General features: G+C 37.0%; 1 protein-coding gene across 1 annotated transcript in view; it reads left to right on the forward strand.

Annotated features, from left to right (window-relative positions):
* The window catches only part of ACAT1 (acetyl-CoA acetyltransferase 1), a 29,820-nt gene extending 19,876 nt beyond the window's left edge, over positions 1 to 9,944 (forward strand). The window contains exons 6-12 of the mRNA XM_040257924.1: positions 1,944 to 2,087; positions 2,528 to 2,678; positions 3,638 to 3,733; positions 5,737 to 5,850; positions 6,623 to 6,687; positions 8,448 to 8,605; positions 9,108 to 9,944. Of these exons, the coding sequence (XP_040113858.1) occupies positions 1,944 to 2,087; positions 2,528 to 2,678; positions 3,638 to 3,733; positions 5,737 to 5,850; positions 6,623 to 6,687; positions 8,448 to 8,605; positions 9,108 to 9,228 (849 nt within the window). The 3' untranslated portion in view covers positions 9,229 to 9,944. The remainder of the gene's footprint in view (positions 1 to 1,943; positions 2,088 to 2,527; positions 2,679 to 3,637; positions 3,734 to 5,736; positions 5,851 to 6,622; positions 6,688 to 8,447; positions 8,606 to 9,107) is intronic.
* Positions 9,945 to 19,020: the final 9,076 nt, after the last annotated feature.

Here is a 19,020-nt window from a genome sequence, read left to right on the forward strand (position 1 = left end):
AGATTTAAAAATTTGGATATTTGCAAATACTTTCCATAAAAAAGTTATACCAGTTACATATTGTCCAAAGGTTGTGAGAGATTGTTTGCTTATACATAAGGTAACACTGACATCAGGTATTACCAAATCAAACCCTAGTCAAACCAGTGGGTGAAAATGGTCATGAGATTGTTAGGTGTTTGAAAACTGAATGACAAGGATAATTTTGTCTCAGTTGATTCTTTCTTAGTTCTCTAGCAAATGCTTTTAGTTAATATTCTTGATTCATATCTGTATTTTTAAAATTATCTGACTTAGAGGAATATTAGGAATTGCCTTATTTTGAATATTGTCTAATGATCAATTTTATTTAATACTATAGAACTGATAATGTTTTCTGTCACTTATTTTCATCATCCCCAGGAAATACTCAGTATTTCAGGATAACAGAATAAAACTTATATGAGAACTATTTGAGACTCTCCATATTTCAAAATAGCCCAAATTTTAGATTTCTTTGGTATGGAATTTCTGTTTGTCTTTATTCCTGATTAAAGATTGTGAGAATATAATGTTAGTTTTAATTTTATGTTTACATTAATCTTTTATATTAAACTTTGTTTCAAATTAGCCTTTGTAATACAAATGAATTTTCTCTTGTAGATCTGTAATTACAGGTTAGTTGATTAATATTTACTAAACTTCTACTATATATGCCAGGCACTAATTACATAAAAATAGATATGACAAAGTTTCTGGCCTCAGAGGAGTCAGAAAGGCCTCACTAGTTTAGTGAAAAGGTTTGACATATAAATATAGCTACAATACTGTGTAATATTATTAATAAAAGGAATACACAGTAATTGGGGAACACGAAAGAAGGAAGGGAGACTGTTCCAAAAATGGATAGGAAAAAAAAAAGGGATAGAAGTAGATAGTCAGGGAAAGTGGCTGACAACCGATTTGTTGGATTGAAGGGGCTGTGTCTTGATTAGTTTTAAAGGAAATGACTGTTTTTCTTGTTGGTGAATAGGTCAGAAGTGCAGAGGTGTGTGAATTAGCATGGTATCTTTGAAGATCTTGATTTTTTTTTTTTTTCCCTTCTTGGCCTTATGGCTTGTGAGATCTTATTTCCACAACCAGGGATTGAGTCCATTCTCCCTACCATGGAAGTGCAGAGTCTTAACTGCTGGACCACCAGGGAAGTCTGTTTGAAGACCTTTAAACAATTCTGTATGACCTCCACTCGTGTAGATCCAGGCATGAGACTGGAAAGGGAGTGAAAAGTCAGATTGTAAAGAGTCTTATATACTATGGTGGGGAGTCCTTTTCGGAGTGGAATGACCAGACTTAGTCTAGCCAGAAGGACTCAGATGAGTGTAGATGACACTTGGATGGAAGGAAAGGCTTTCTGTCAGATGACCAAGTTAGAAAGTTACTATAGCTGTTTGGAAAGAGTTGATGAGGATCACAATCAAGGAAGTAGGATTATTTCTGAGAACTGAGATTATATTTTTGGCAGTGTCAGTGAAATAAAGGATTTAGAAGAATTTCAGAAGATGGTTTTACATTAAAGATTCCTATTACTGTCTGATTCTGATCTTAATTATCATTACACATTTCAGACCATTTCCTTCTACCAGCGTCAAGAGGGTACTTCTTATATTGACTGTATAGCAATGTTTCATAAAGTTCGTGTAGAATCCTTGTTGCTGTGTAAAGGGTACGATGGATTTGCAACTATAGTTGACCCATGAACGTAGATTTGAAGTGCCTGGGTCCACTTAATGCACTTTTTTTTTTTCAGTAAATACATACTACAGTTGAGTCTGTGGATCTAGAACCATGGATAAGAAGTTGCACCCAAATTATCAAGTGTGGAGGGCTGATGTTCCTGACGATGGTGTTCAAAAGTCAGTGGTACCATTTGAATTGACACTGGGTTTTTATGTGTTGCTGAGCAGGACGTGATGGTGGCAGGTGGGATGGAGAGCATGTCCAATGTCCCCTATGTAATGAACAGAGGAACAACACCGTATGGTGGGGTAAAGCTTGAAGATTTGATTGTAAAAGATGGACTAACTGATGTCTACAATAAAATTCATATGGTAATTATTGCTTTTTAGTGGAGAAATGCCATCTATACATAATACTGCTTGGTTAAAAAATATGCTTTTTTTTTTCAGAAACTGAAGGATATAAATGTTGATTTAGCCATTCATTTTAGGAAAATGTTTTTCTATGCTCACTGTATCAGTTTGGCTCAATTTTTTAATAAATTGCCCCACACTGACATAGTGCATTTTCTGACTTCTAATAATAGATACCATAACTTTAATTATTAGTCCTCAAAATAGCAATTTCTGGGCTAAATTCGCTACTTAAATTCAGTAGCTGAGATGTGAGTGAGAGAGTTACTGAGTACAGAAAGAAGTATATTTTAAGAACTAAATTTAACTGCTAACCACTGTTTTATGTTATAAAAAGCAAATATTTTATAAGTTTTTCAGAGTTACTTAGATTTTCTTAAAATTCCAACTTTTATCAGGGCAACTGTGCTGAAAATACTGCAAAGAAGCTGAATATTGCACGAGAGGAACAGGATACTTATGCTCTTAATTCCTATACCAGAAGTAAAGCAGCATGGGAAGGTGGAAGATTTGGAAATGAAGTTGTTCCTGTCACAATTACAGTAAAAGGTTGAAGGATTATGTTCCAAAATAGATTTTAATTTTTAATAGACTTTACATATTACTAAACTTTTTATGTTTAACTTTTACATTGGTACTTTTAAAATTTCAACTGAAAACACTGACACTGCTGCTGAATTAGTAAAGGGAAGTGTTGCTAGTTCAGAGATAATTAAACCCAATTTAATATCTGATTCCAACTCAATTGCAAATTCCACTATGCGTATTTTTTTTGAGAAATGTATTTATTAGAACTCTTTCTAATATTACCGAGACTGTTGAACACATTAAGTGAAAAGGGGGTATTTACTAGAAGGCTAGTTGGGGGTTTGTCCCAGAACTGAAAGATGTATGGCAGCAACCAGTCAGCACCGGGAACTTCAGGGATTGGAAGAGAATGGGCAGCACCACTGGGACATGCTGTCTGGGCTTCTCACTGCTGCTTTTGTGCTCTCAGCTTCCTCCACTGCTGCCTCCATCTCCAGAGTCCATCTGTAGGGCTCTCAGAGGAAAGATAACTTCTCACCAACTGCAGCAGAATAAATCCACAGTAAAGACTCATGAACTTGGTTTAGGTTACATTTCCATTCTAGAAATAATTACTGTGATGAGAATGATTGAAGACCCAGACTTAACCAAACTTACCCAGCCTGCGTCTACATTGGACATCTACCCAATTGGGTTAGAAGAATGTCTGTGATATAGAATGAGCTCAAGAGAGAAGACAGTGGGATGTGGCTCAATAGAAGATTGAAATTGCATCAAGCTACTTAATAAATTCTTCTTTAAGACACTAACAAATTACAGATGGTAGATTCTTGAGTGGAATTTACTTGGGATAGTATAAGTTATGTGGGCACACAAAGGGAAGCAGAGACTATCAGGCACCATTTGCATTGTTTCTTACTGAGCAAGTAATTATTGTCTTTACTGCAAAGATGACTTAATTTAAAAGATTTTTGTTTTAGGTAAACCAGATGTAGTGGTGAAGGAAGATGAAGAATATAAACGTGTTGATTTTAGCAAAATTCCAAAGCTGAAGACAGTTTTCCAAAGAGAAAATGGTTAGTATTAAGAAATGAAGCATATGAAAAAAAGAGTCAGTATACCATGTTAGTTGTAGAACTGCCTAAGGATTTTTTTTTCTTTTTTCTCTTCTTTTTCTTTTATGCCTGAGGATTTTTAAAAGTAATTCTAGAAAACATCTCAGTGTTATTTAACATTTTCAGTGTATCAGGCTCAAATGAAGTTAACAAAACATTTATTTATCCAAAGTATATTTTAAATTGTTTAATAATACTTTGTTTTTGTGTATGTGTGTTTGAAGTTTTTTTAAAATTATTTTTTATTGGAGTATAGTTGATTTACAGTGTTGTAGTAGTTTCTGCTGTACAACAAAGTGAATCAGTTTATATATATATATATTCATTTTTAGATTGCATTCCCATTTAAGTCATTACAGAGTATTACGGCAGGTCCTTATTAGTTATCTATTTTATATACAGTTAATACTTTTATTATTATTTTTTACAATATTGTATTGGCTTTGCCACACATCAACATGAATCCACCACGGGTGTATTCCCAAACCCTCCTCCCACCTCCCCACCGACACCATCTCTCTGGGTTGTCCCAGTGCACCAGCTCCAAGCATCCTGCCCCCTGCATTGAACCTAGACTGGCCATTCGTTTCTTATATGATATTATACATGTTTCAATGCCATTCTCCCAAATCATCCCACCCTCTCCCTCTCCCAGAGTCCAAAGACTGTTCTATACATGTGTCTCTTTTGCTGTCTCGCATACAGGGTTATCGTTACCATCTTTCTAAATTCCATATATATGCATTAGTATCAGTTAATACTTTTAATATTGAATATATATAGCCTCTGGAACAGACTGTAGAATGACTGTATGATTCAGTTTTTCATTTGCATTTCATGTTGAAAGTTTTTTTGTGATATGAAAGTCAAGTTTGCATATTATGTTAAATATCTGTAAGCCTCTGGAGGACTAAGCTGATAGCTCTTTTTTTACTGTTGTATCTCTGAAAGTGATAGTGAAATCGCTTTCATGTCCAACTCTTTGCGACCCTGTGGGCTGTAGCATACCAAGCTCCTTCATTCATAGGATTCTCCTAGTCTTCAATAAATAAATGTTGAATGTTTATCTAAATGGGGTCCCAAGGTTCTAAATCCTTTGAGGAGAAAAGGTCACTTCTGCTTTTAAAATTAGCTGTGTATAGCTGTGATAGTTATCTGAAATAACTTTTTTCCCCTTTTCTGACTGAATTTCTCAATGCGAGCTATAGGACTGGATCAGTCTTTTTTTTTTTTTTTTAATATTGTAAGGAATTTTCTTACAAGTTTATATTATAAGGAATTTTCTGTCAGCACAGTAGTTAGGACTCTGTGCTTCCACTGCCAGGGACATGGGTTTAATCCCTGATCAGGAACTAAGATCCCACAAGTCTCATGGCTTGGCCAAAAAAAAAAATTATATTGCCAAAGTATATTTTTATAATTTTGGCAGCAATTTATAGTAGTATCTTCATTGGTATTTATAAGGAGACAGGTTAATTGACATATAATTTGTATACCATAAAATTCTCCTGTTTAACATGTATAGTACAATGATTTTTAGTATTCATTTAACTTCAAGAGATTGTAGAGAAGAAGAAATATCTGATTTTGACACTGATTTGCAAAATGTATGAGTGTCTGCTCTGTTGTGGATAAGGGAAGACGCAGAGTTAGGAAAAACATGAAGTGGTCCTTATCTTTGATGAATTATAAACCAGAATCTATCCAGTGCCATTATGCATGCATTCTGAGCTAGCTTTGAATAAACACAAAAAACTAACATAAAAAGACATACTTTACCTTCACTGTGTTATATATGCTTACACGTTTAGTTATGTATATGTTTCCTGATGGCAGGACTTATCTCCATCCATATCTTCATGCGTCTAGCAACCCACGCAGTATTCTGTAGGAATTTGTTAAATTGACCCAAGTGAATTCAGTGTGAAAGAATGTTCTGATGTCATGCTCATTGGTACTTTCAGGTACTGTAACAGCTGCCAATGCCAGCACACTGAATGATGGAGCAGCTGCTGTGGTTCTGATGACTGCAGATGCAGCTAAGAGGCTCAATGTTAAACCACTGGCAAGAATAGCAGGTAGAAAAACTCTTCTTGATACTGAGATTCTTTCTCAGTAATATATAGAAGTTGGCGATTTTTAATATGTAAGTCTTACTTTGTGACATAATTTAGTACACATTTTAATTGAGATAGTCTCCTTTAATATTTTCATTATGATAAGAGGAAGTTTTCAAAAATCTTTTCCTTCTGGATGATGTGTGGGAGAGTACAAGGTACATGTTTTCCTCTGGCATTGTCAGTTAAAATAAAAAGAATATGAGCTTAGGAGTATGAAAAATGTAATAGTACTGGCATTTATTATTAACTATGTGGTCTCAGCATTTCCTCAGTCTATTTAAGCATATTTGTGGCTGTAAAGTCTACTTTGCCTTCTTCATAAGGAGTTAAACAGATACTGTTTTGTTAGATCTTAACCTCAGCAAAACAAATAATTGTGTTGTAGGGCCTGTTCTATGCATTGTAGGATTTTTAACAGCATCTAGTGGCAGCATCTTCTGTCCATTAGATACTACAATAAGTGGCATTCTACCTGTTGTAAGAACCAAAAATATCTCTAGATAATGCCAGTGTCCCGAGAGGCAATTTCCTCTAACTTCCTGTGTGTGAAAATCAATGGCTTAGATGATTGGTATAATTTTATAAAGTACAGAATCTTAGAAAAGGCACAGACACATTTAAATATTTTACAAAGATTAGGAAACTTGAATTTTTGCATATTATATAAGTTGTTAGATATAGCTTTGGGTACTTGTAAAAAAGATTTTAATGACTTTTTTTTTATATAAAGCATTTGCTGATGCTGCTGTAGAACCTATTGATTTTCCAATTGCACCTGCATATGCAGTTCCTAAGGTGAGAACAAAATAATAGATCATATCTCATTCTGTCAATTTCTGGTTTTGCTTATACCAAGGTTGCATGTTTTAGATTTTAAATGTTATTCATCTGCCAAAGAATAGCAGTAGCTTAGTTTCAAATCTCACTCCTGAAAACAAAGCAACAAGGATAACAACAAAAGTAAAAGAGCAACACACAAACTTCATCTTCAGTGGAGCAGATAAAAACTGTATAATTTAATTCCTTGTGCTGAACTCACACACCAAGAATGGTAACCACAAAGTGGGAAGTTGGTGTGGCAGAGAAAGGGGAATGTTGAGAGTCCAGGGTTCTAGAATTCAAAGCAGATATTCATTATTTAGAAGGAGCAGTCTTCTAAGAGGGGAACTGCTGGTAGCTGGTGTTAGAGTAAAACTAAAGATGGCAAGAACTCTACTCCAAATTGTCAGTTTGAGTCTCTGTGGGAAGTTACTAAGGGGTCACATGAAAAGACAGAGTGTTGTATTGGTTTAGGGGTTAAGGGATTCAGAAGACTGCAGCAAATATTCCTTTTCAGAAGTAGAAGGCCACACCCTGAGAGAGAACTTCTGAGGGTAACATCCAGATTTAAAGAAAAAAACACCAGAGGGGAATAGGATAGCAAAGGATAAGGAACAACAGGGAGTGATGATACTCTGTCCAGAGGTGGCAGACCTCAGAAAACAGCACAGTTATACAGCTTCTGAAAGTGAATGCATCACACTGGAAAGGAGGGGTGATAAATATTTCTCAGCTAGATTCTGAGAGTGAAAAAAGTGGCAACACTTAGGTACATGTTTTATCTCGTGTTGTTGAAACTAGGGGAAGCTGTTTGAGCTCTACAGCTTAAAAACTACCTGAGCCTGCTGTTAGAAGCAAGCAAGGAGGAGGGAAAGTTTCATGTTAATTTTTTTGTTGCTCATAACAAAAAAAGTTCTAAAGATAAAGGGTTCTAGCAATATTTTATAAAGATAAAAGCATAAAGATAACATCTGCAATAGCTGAGTAACTATCAGAACAAGAAATCATAATAAGATTTTAAATAAATCATTCACAATGAAGACATAATAGCTCTGAATAACTGTGCCCCAAATAACCCAATGGCACCTTTTATAAGGCAGAAACTCTAGGGGATGCAATGAAAAATTATTAGAGATTAACTCTTTGACAGATAAGGGCTTCACAGGTGGTGCAGTGGTAAAGAATCCTCCTGCCAGTTCAGGAGACACAAGAGTCATAGGTTTGGTCCCTGGGTTGGGAAGATCCCCTGGAGTAGGAAATGGCAACACATTCCAGTTTTCCTGCCTGGAGAATCCCATGGACAGGGGAGTCTGGTGGGCTACAGTCCATGGGTTCGCAGAGTTGGACACGACTGAGTGACTGAGCATATACACACACACACAATACACCTTTTTCTTTGACAGATAAAGAACCTAGAACTAAGGAACATATAATCAGTAAAGCAGATCTTAAGAGTATATGTCAAGTATGTACCCCCAAATAAAGACTCTGTGTTCTTTTCCATGCAATGTTCAAGATCCATGGAATGGTTAAGAAAATCATTTTTTCAAAATAGAAATATGATAATGCAAACAAAGATGAGAAATTAAGGAATTTCCTGGTGATCCAGTGGTCAGATTCCACACTTCTACTGCTGGGAGCAGGGGAGACACAAACGAAAATTGCAGAATTTTGAGAAGATAAAGTAAGTTTTGACTTAATTATCTGAACATAATCTTTATTTTTTTTAAATATAGGTTCTTAAAGATGCAGGTTTGAAAAAAGAAGATATTACTATGTGGGAAGTAAATGAAGCCTTTAGTCTGGTCGTACTAGCAAACATCAAAATGCTAGAGATTGATCCCCAAAAAGTGAATATCAACGGAGGAGCTGTTTCTCTTGGACATCCAATTGGGTAGGTAAAATCATAAAGAAAAAGAAAGCTAGGTTAATGGCTATCTTTGTATTTCTCTTTAAATTTAAACTGCTTCATGATAATGCCTGTTACTCTTGGTTTACCATTTTTTCTTCCTACCCATCTTTCATAAGCCAAATACCATTTCTGATAGGATCCCCTCTGAACACAGAGATCTGTTACACCTGTTGCTTGAAAACTAATGTTGTTTTATGCTGAAGAAGATGATTTAAGATTCAAGACTATGTTTGGGCTTTTGTGGGGCTTCCCTGGCTGTCCAGTGTTTAAGACTCTGCACTTCCACTGCCGTGGGTAGGGCTCAATCCCTGATTGGGAAACCAAGCTCCCACATGCTGCTCAGAGTGGCAAAAAAAAGCTATAACCATTCTTGAAACAAGTCTCCCAAGTGAAAGTAGTTAAATTCGGCTATAAGTCATGGCTAATTTGGTTATTCACACAGTCTATAAACCATTAAAGTACCAAAATGCTTTCTTAATCCTAGGATGTCTGGAGCCAGAATTGTCGTCCATTTGGCTCACGCGTTGAAGCAAGGAGAATATGGTCTTGCCAGTATTTGCAACGGAGGAGGAGGTGCTTCTGCCATGCTGATCCAAAAGCTGTAGACGACTTCTGTTGTCTAAGGCGACAACCCTAGGTAGCTAGAAAGGCCTGCTATAATCAGGGTGACTTCTGTCAAAATAATTGGGTCTGGCTGTATCAGAACAGTTTATTTAAACTTTGATTATTTTCAACTCTTTTTAAAAAATAAGGTAGAAAGATCAAATCCCAAAACCTTTTGAGATTATAGAAGTTTTTTTTTCTTCTTTACATTTTTTATAATGTTGAACAGATTTTTGTTATAAAGCTATATTGTTTGAAATACCATTGTGCGTGATTATGTTAGTGACTTATAAGTAGAAGCTTCCATGTTAGAGAATAAATCTTAATTTACATTTCTGAGGATTGTTAAAGATTGATTATTACCTATCACTAATTTAGATTGAATAGACTCTTCAAAGTGAGAGTAGTTATTCTGTGCAAACTAGGAATGTCTTATGTTATTAGTCAAGAAGCCAAAGACATTGTGTGTAGTGTTGCTAGAAATAAGAGGAACCCATGTGCTCAGGTCTGAAGTGGGTGCAATTTCTCATAAGCTCATCATTCAGAATTTGTTGGGGGTGAGGCTGGATATTTTGTTTTCATTACTACAGCAGCACAGAGAGTGGGAAAGGAGGTGGAAGCTAAACTGCTCAACCGAATGGATTTATGAAGAGAAGAGATTGTCATATTCAGTACGCTACAATGCCTGTTGTTAAGCAGAAAAAAAAATGCAGCATAAGTATCCTGAGTTGCATCTTATCTAGAAAAAAGAAACACATTGTAGGCAAGGTCTATGCACACCAACCTCAGCTGTAGTTCAGAGAAGGGAAAGCTTCTGTCCAAATTCATACTGACAATAGTGGGTGATTGAGGGGACAGAAATGTGGTATTACACATCTCTCATGGCAAGTAATTCACAGTTAATCCTTATCTTTGAAGGAACAAAAAGATAACATATGGAAAAAAATTGTTCCTAGGACTATGACAAAGGCTGCTTTCAAAAATTTCTGTGTAGTAGTTACAGCTTCCTCCCTCTTGTTCATCATTGTGTGCTAAGTACTGACCTAGAGGCCTTATTTGTATTAACCCCCTTAATCCTTACAAATATTCAATAGGGTAGGTACCATTGTTATCCTTCCTATATAAATAAGGACATTGAGGCATGGAGTGGTAAAATGGAGTTCCCAAGGTCAAACACCTGGTAAGTAGCTGAGATGGATTCAGTTCCAAGCAGTCTTACTCCAGAGCTCAAGTTCTTAATTCACTATGTTTGTTTTCTCAGTACTTTCAAATAAGTATCTGTCCTAACTATAACAGGAACTAGGTAAAATACATGGGGGAAAAAAACAAATATAGAATACTTCACTGACGATAAGCATAAATGACATTGAATCCAAAAGTCAGTCATCTGGAAAACACCTGCAAAACTCTCTTAAATCGGGGGCCGGGAGGGGGGGCCGGAAATGAAAGAAAAATAAAGGACCAACAAGTAAACGGTATTTAATAAAAAGAAAAATAAATGGTAGTCTAAAGCAGTAATTACAATATAAGATAAAACAAGATTTTTACTAATTGGACAGATTTAAAAGGCTTTGTTTCATTAAGGTCTCTTCACTAAAGAGATCAAACTAGTCAATCTTAAAGGAAACCAACCCTGAATGTTCATTGGAAGGGCTGATGTTGAGGCTGAAGCTGTAATACTTTGACCACTTGATGCAAAGAGCTGACTCTTTGGAAAAGACCCTGATGATGGGAAAGATTGAAGGCCAAAGGAGAAGGGATTGGCAGAGGATGAGATAGATAGCTCCACTGACTCAATGGATATGAATCTGAGCAACTCTGGGAGACAGTGAAAGACAGGAAAGCCTGGTGTGCTGCAGTCATTGGGGTCACAAAGAGTCAAACATGGCTTAGTGACTGAACAACAACAACTTCATTAACAAAATTAACAAATGTTAATGTTCTGGGGAAACACAGTAAAGAAAAAATTCTTCCGACATCTAGGTAGAAAAATTGGAAGGCTTACTCCTTGTTTCTATTAACTATCAGAAGACAAGTGAACAACCTCTACATATTTTTAATGGGATAAGAGTGATGAAGATGCCAGAAGGAGTATCAAGGCATGCAGCAGCTTAGAAAATATAGTACTCTACTGTTGCCTTCAAAAATGCCAAAGGTTTATACCAGCACATGGAGAGAGCAATCATGAGTTTTGGAATATGAAAGTTAAATTAAAAATGATTAAGGGCTGACTAAAGAGCAAGGGAAGGTAGGAGTAAAAACATAACCATGCTAAATCCAAATGCCAGTGGAATGAAAAAAGGAGTCCACATTTTAAATTACTGTGGAAGATAAAAGCTGAAAAAACCCAGTAAGAGAAGACTGGCATATATCATACATTATTAGACATCAATGCAGGAAGTGTTAAAATAGGACAAGAACTATTCCGTATAAGGACAATTACTCAAAATTAAGTTATGGAGAAACTGAAGATGGTCACAGAAGAATTGGTTCTTATGAAGGATGACACGAGAATTTAGCATGCACTTAAGAGCTGATTGGGACCCTCCCTGTAGACTGGGGAAGCCAGCAGATACCATCTATACCTTCTAACTGAAGCCCACTCAAGTTACTGTCACTCAGTTGCGTCCAACTCTTTGTGACCCCCATGGACTGTAGCCCACCGTGCTCTTCTGTTAATGGAATTCTCCAGGCAGTAATATTGGAGTGGGTAGCCGTTCCCTGAATTGGAACGGCTACCAATTGGAATTCCCTGATCATGGTAGCCGATCCAGGGATTGAACCGGAGTCTCCTGCATTGCAGGCAGATTCTTCACCATCTGAGACTTCAGGGAAGCCCTTTAGCCCACTTGTTGTTGTTCAGTCGCCCAATTGTGCCCGACTCTTCACTACCCTGTGGTCTGCAGCATGGCAGGCCTCCTTGTCCCTCACTATCTCTTGGAGTTTACCCAAGTTCATGTTCATTGGTGATGCTGTCCAGCCAGCTCATCCTCTGATGCCCTATTCTCCTTCTGTCCTCAGTCTTTCCCAGTGTCAGTGACTGTTCCAATGAGTTGTCTGCCCACTGCACGTTGCCAATACCTCACTAAAAGGAGCTTATACACATGTCTGCTGCCTCAACTTCTGTAGCTGCTATGGAAAGGAGAGGCCCCTGGATCACCTGGCTCTAATAGGCAGCAGGTTTTATGCTTACAGGTGCCATGGGACTGTAGCAAAGAATCAGTTATTAATGGGTATAGCAGCCCTCCCCACACCTCACAAGGGTATATACCTGGGCTCAGTGTAGAGGGAACAGGCAAGAAAGCCCGTCACCCAGATTTCTCTTTGGGAGAGCCCTTACTACTTTCCCTGTTGCTGCCTACCAGTACAGCTTTCAATCAGCTTGCATCCAAAGCCTAACTGCAGTCTTCCTCTTTAGGATGCTGACAGGTCTTACACATTCTGAGCCACTAAGAACAAAGAGGGCAGCAAGGAAAATCACAAAAGTTTAAGACATGAAGGAGATCTGGCCAAGCTAATGTATAAGATTCCCTTACACAAGATCACTCTGTCAAGACTAAGAGAGTAGCTCTTTTATCTAAGATACAGAAGCCAACATAAAGAGTCAATGAAAATGAAAAATGAGGATATGTTTCAAACAAAAGAATGAGATAAAACTCTAGAAACAGACCTTAATGAAACAGAGATAAGTGATTTATTTAATAAAGAATTAATGGTCATAAAGATGCTCACTGAGATCAGGAGAACAATGTTTAAACAAAGTGAGAATTTTTTTTTTAAAAGGTAGAAACTGTAAGAAAGTACCAAACAGAATCACAGAGCTGAAGAATACAATAACTGAAATGGAAAACTCAGGAGAGGAGTTCAGCAGCAGACAAGTAGAGGAAAGGATCAGTGAATTCACAAGGCAATGAAAATTCATCCAATCAGAAGAACGAAAGAAAAAAAAATGAGTAAAAACACCTTAAAGGACTTATGTGACACCATCAAGTGAACAAATATATGTGTTATAGGGGGTTCCAGAAGTAGAAGAAAAAGAGAAGGGCACAGAAAGCTTAGTCAAAGAAATATCACTGACAATTTTCCTAACCTGATGAAAGAAACAGATACCAAAATTTAGGAAGCACAGAGAAATCCCCCAAAGATAAATCTAAACAGCCCCACATTGAAACACATTATAATTGTGAAATGTTAAAGGAGAGAACCTTAAAAGCAGCAGGAAAAAACTTGTTATGTACAAAGGAGCCCCCATAAGACTATCAGCAGAAACTTTATAGGCCAGAGGGGTGTGACTTGATTCATTCAAAAGGATGGAAAGATTAAAAAAAAAAAGCCTGGCAATCAAGAGTACTTTACCTAGCAAAGCTGTCCTTCAGAATTGAAGGAGATAATTTCCCAGACAAGCAACAGCTGGAGGAGTTCATTACCACTGGAGTAGCTTTACAAAAATGTTAAAAGGGACTTCATCCATCTTAATCAAAGGATGCTAATTAGTAACGAAACCTTTGAAAGTATGACTCACTGATAAATATATAATTAAATTCTGAATACACTACTGTTGTAATGGTGGCAGCTAAGTCCTTGTCTCTAGTATGAAGGCTAAAAGACAAAAGGATATTAAAAATAAGCATAGCTTAGAATTTTTAATGTATACACAAGTTTAAAATATGTCAATTGTGACATCAAAAACATAAAATGGAGGGAGGAGTAGAGTGTAGAAATTAAGTATTTGAAGTTGTTATAGCTTAAAATATATTGTTATAAATATGAGATGGTTTATATAATCCTGGTAACCACAAAGCAAACACCTATACTAGATACACAAAAGATAAAGGAATCTAAGCACACCCCTACCAAAACAAAAACAAAAACCATCAAATTCACAAAGGAAGACAGCAAGACATGAAGGAACAAAGGAATTACAGTGCAGCCAGAGAATAATGAACAAAATGGCAATAATAAGTCATTTATCTATCCATCCATGAACTTTAAATGAACAAAATTCTCAAAAGATAGACTGGGGAAAAAAAAAAAACCCAAAACTGGACTGACTTGGTAGTGCCGTGGATAGGAATCTGCCTGCCAATGCAGGGGACATGAGTTTGATCCCTGGTCTGGGAAGATTCCACATGCAACTAAGGCCATGTGCCACAACTACTGAGCTTAGGGCTCACATGCTGCAGCTGCTGAAGCCCACATGCCTAGAGTCCATGCTCCACAAGAGACACCCTCACAGTGAGGAGCCCATGCACTGCAACAAAGAATAGTCCTGCTTGCCATAACTAGAGAAAGCCTGCACAAGGCAACTAAGACTGAGCACAGCCAACAATAAGAGCTAATTATATGCTGCCTACACGAGACTCACTCAGGCTTTAAAGACATATACAGACTGAAAGCTGAAGGAATGGAAAAAGAGATCTCATGAATGGAAACCAAAAGAAAGCAAGGTATCTATATTTATATTGGACAAAATAAGACACAGAATGTAATAATTTATAAAGGTCATGATTAAGGGGTCAGGCCAACAAGAAAATAAACAATTGTAAATATTTATTCATCTAACATAGGAGTACCTAAATCTATAAAGCATATATTAACAGACGAAAGGGAATTCCTTGGTGGTCTAGTGGTTAGAAACACTTGGTGCTTAAAAAAAAAAAAAAACTTGGTGCTTTTAAAAAAATTTTAGTTACTTGGCTGCCTGGGCTCTTAGTTGTGGCACGCAGGATGTTCTGTTGAGTGCATGAGCTCTCCAGCTGTGGTGCACAGGCTTAGTTGCTCTGTGGCATGTAGGACTCAGTTCCCTGGCCAGGGATTGAACTTGCATCCCCTGCACTGCAAGACAGATTCTTAACCACTGGACCACCAGGGAAATAGGGAAATCCCAAGGCTTGGTGCTTCACTGCTGGGGCCTGAGTTCAATCTCTGGTTGAAGAACTGAGATCCTGCAAGTTGCGTGGTGTTGGCGGGAGAAAAAACAAAAACAAAACAAAAAAACAGACCGTCAGGAAGGAACAGATAGTAATGCAATAATAGGGGACTTCAACATCCCACTTTCAACAATGGATATTTCATCCAGATTGAAAAATCAATAAGGAAAAATTGAATTTAAATGATATGTTAGACTAGACGGACTTAAATACATTAGAACATTCTATCCAAGGGCAGCAGAGTACATGTTCTTCTCAAGTGCATATGGATCATTCTCCAGGATAGAGCATGTGTTAGGCCACAAAAGAGGTCTTAATAAATTTAAGGAGACTGAAATTGCATCAGACATCTCTTCTGACCACAAGGGTATGAAACTAGAATCAATTATAAGAAAAGTGGAAAATCCACAAATATGTGGACATTAAAAACCATGCTACTGAACAACCAATGGGTCAAAGAAAACCAAACAAAAAAATATTCTGACACAAATGAAAACAGAAATGCAACACACAAAAATATACAATACAGCAAGGCAGTTCTGATAGGGAAGTTCATACTGCATTAAGAATCAAGAAAGATCTCACACAAACAACCTAAATTCACACCTCAAGGAACTAGTAAAAGAACAAACTAAGCCCAAAGTTAGGAGAAGGAAAGGAATGATAATGATCAGATCAGAAAGAAATGAAACACAGATTAAAAAGATAATAGAAAAGTGAAGAGCTGATTTTTTTAAAAAAAGAAAACACAAATTATTAGCTAGACTTAATGAAAAAGAGAAGCCTCAAAATTATAAGAGATATTACAACTATTAATAGTACCAATGAATTGTAAGAGAGTATGCTGAACAGTTATACACTAAAAGACTGCACAAACTAGGAGAGATGGAAAAAATTCTAGAACCATATAGCCTACCAAGACTGAAGCATGAAACCAAAGCAAATCTGAATATGCTAATCACTAGTGAGGAGATTGAGTCTGTCATCAAAAACCTTCCAATTAAGAAAAGTCTGGGACCAGATAGCTTCATTGATGGATTCAACCAAGCATTTAAAGAATTAATACTAAATCTCAAATTCTTCCAACAAATAAAAGAGGTAGGAATCCTTCCAAACAGTTTTATGAGAACATCATTACTCTGATACCAAAAGCAAAAAATCCAATAAAAGAACAGAAAACTACATGCCAATATCTCTGATGAATATAGATACAAATATCCTGAGCAACATATTAGCAAACCAAAATCTACAGCACATTAAAAGAATTATGCATCATAATTAAGTGAACTTATTCCAGGGATGCAATGATGGCTCAGTATCCATAAATCAGTGTTATTAACCAGTTAACAAAATGAAGGGTAAAAATTGTATGATCTCTCAAGATGCAGAAAAAGCATTTGAGCATTTGATAAAATTCAACATTCATTCATGATGAAGAAAAACGTACAATATATGAGGTGTAGAAAGAATGAGATTCAACATAAGATATGTATGACAAGCCCACAGCTAACTGATGAAAAGCAAAAAGGTTTTCCTCTTAAGATAAGGAATATGCCCTGGGAAACAAATTTGTGTGTAGTGGTTTGCTTTATTGCAGTGTCTGGAACTGAACCTTCCATATCTCTGATATATGCCTGTATTGAGATTTTCTGTCGTTTTTTTTTTTTTTTTTAACAAATTGAAGCTTTATGGTAGCACTGTACTGAACATTAAGCACATCTATCTGCATCATTTTTCCACAGCGTTTGTTCACTGTGTGTCTGTCACATTTTTAATTCTCATGATGTTTTAAACTTTTCATTATTGTTATATTTGTTATAGTGATCTGTGACCAGTGATCTCTGATATTATTATTGTAATTGTTCTGAGGCACTACAAACTTCACTGATAAGAATCCGATCAGTGTGTGCGCTCAGTCATGTCCAACTCTTTGGGACCCAGTGGACTGTAGCCCACCAGGCTCCTCTGTCCATGGGATTCTCCAGGCAGTAATATTGGAGTGAGTTGTTGTGCCCTCCTCCAGGGGACCTTTCCAACCCAGGAATCAAACTCACATCTGTCTCCTGCATTGGCAGGCTGGTTCTTTATCACTAGCACTACCTGGGGAGCCCTCTGATTGCTTCACCAACCAGCAAGTCTCCCATCTCTCTCCTCCCGGAGGGGAGAGAATATGCCTCCTTATTCCCTGAAACAACAATATTGAAAGGAAGCCAATTAATAATCCCACATGACCTCTAAGTGTTAGAGTGAAAGGAAGAGTCACGTCTCACTTTAAATCAAAAGCTTGGAACAGTTAATCTTAGTGAGGAAGTCACGTAGAAAGCCAACATAGTCTGACAGCAAGGCCTTTTGTGCCAGTTATCAAGCACTGCTCCAGTGAACACAGGCATGTGAAGAGTGGGTAGAAGATCAAACCAGCCACAACATTCCCTTAAGCCAACTGCCAATCCAGAGCAAGGCCCTAGCTCTCTCAAGTTCTACGAAGGATGAGACAGGTCAGGAAGCTGCAGAAGAAAAGTTTGAAGCTAGCAGAGATTGATTCATGAGGTTTAAGGTAAGAAGCCATCTCTATAACAACGAAGTGCAAGGTGAATCAGTAGGTGCTGATGTAGAAGCTGCAGCAAGTTATCCAAAAGATAATTCATGAAGGTGGCTCCACTAAATGACAGATTTGCAATCTAGATGAAACAGGATTCTACTGAAAGAAGATGCCATCCAGGACTTTTATAGCTTGAGTGGAGAAGTCAATGCCTGGATTCAAAGCTTCAAAGGACAGGCTGACCATCTTGTTAGGGGCCAGTGCAGCAGGTGACTTTAACGTGAAGTCAGTGCTCATTTATTTTTCTCAAAATTTAAGACCTTTAAGAATTATGTTAAATCTATTCTGCCTATGCTTTGCATATCGAACAACAAAGTCTAGATGACAGCACATCTGTTTACAACATGATTAGCCAAATATTTTAAGCCCAGTATTGAGAAATGCTCGAAAACAAAATTCCTTTCAAAATATTATTGCTCATTGACAATACGTGTGGTCACCCCAAAACTCTGATGGAGATGTACATTGAGATTAATAGTTTTAAAGTCTGCTGACAGCATCTACTCTGCAGCCCATGGAACAAGGAGTAATTTCAACTTTTAAGCCTTATTTTAAAAGCATTTTTGTAAAGCTATAGCTGTTGTTGCGATTCCTCTAATGAATCAGGAAAAAGTCAGTTGAAAATATTTTGAAAAGTGTTCTCTATTCTAGATACCATTAAGAGCATTCTTGATTCATGCCTTGAATTATGCCTTGATTCACGCCAACATTAACAGAAATTTGGAAGAAGTTGATTTTAACTCTCAAGGATGACTTGAGTTCAAGATGTCAGTGGAGGAAGTTAACTGCAGACATGGTAGAAATAGCAAGACAACTAAAAGAGCCCTTAAGATGTGACTGAATTGCTGCAATCTCAAGATGAGACTTGGGCAAATGATGAATTGCTTGTTATGGATGAGAAAAGGAAGTGGTTTCTTGAGATGGAATCTACTTCTGGTAAAGATGCTGTAAAGACTGTTGAAATACAAAAATTTAGACTATAACACAAACTTAGTTGATAGTGCCAGGGTTTGACAGGATTGACTCCAGTTTTGAAAGAAGTTCTACTGTGGGTAAAATGCTACAGAGGAATTGTTTATAAAAGCAAGAGTCAAGTGATGTAGCAAACTTCACTGTTGCGTTAGAGACTGTCACAGCCACCCTAACCTTCAACAACCATCATCCTGATCAGTTAGCAGCCATCAATATGGAGGAAAGACCCTCCACCAGCAAAAAAATTACAACTTGCTGAAGGATCAGGTTTTAAAATTTATTATTTATTTTAG

The sequence above is a fragment of the Oryx dammah genome, unplaced genomic scaffold, assembly GCF_014754425.2.
Source record: "Oryx dammah isolate SB20612 unplaced genomic scaffold, SCBI_Odam_1.1 HiC_scaffold_17, whole genome shotgun sequence".
Classification (NCBI taxonomy): domain Eukaryota; kingdom Metazoa; phylum Chordata; class Mammalia; order Artiodactyla; family Bovidae; genus Oryx; species Oryx dammah.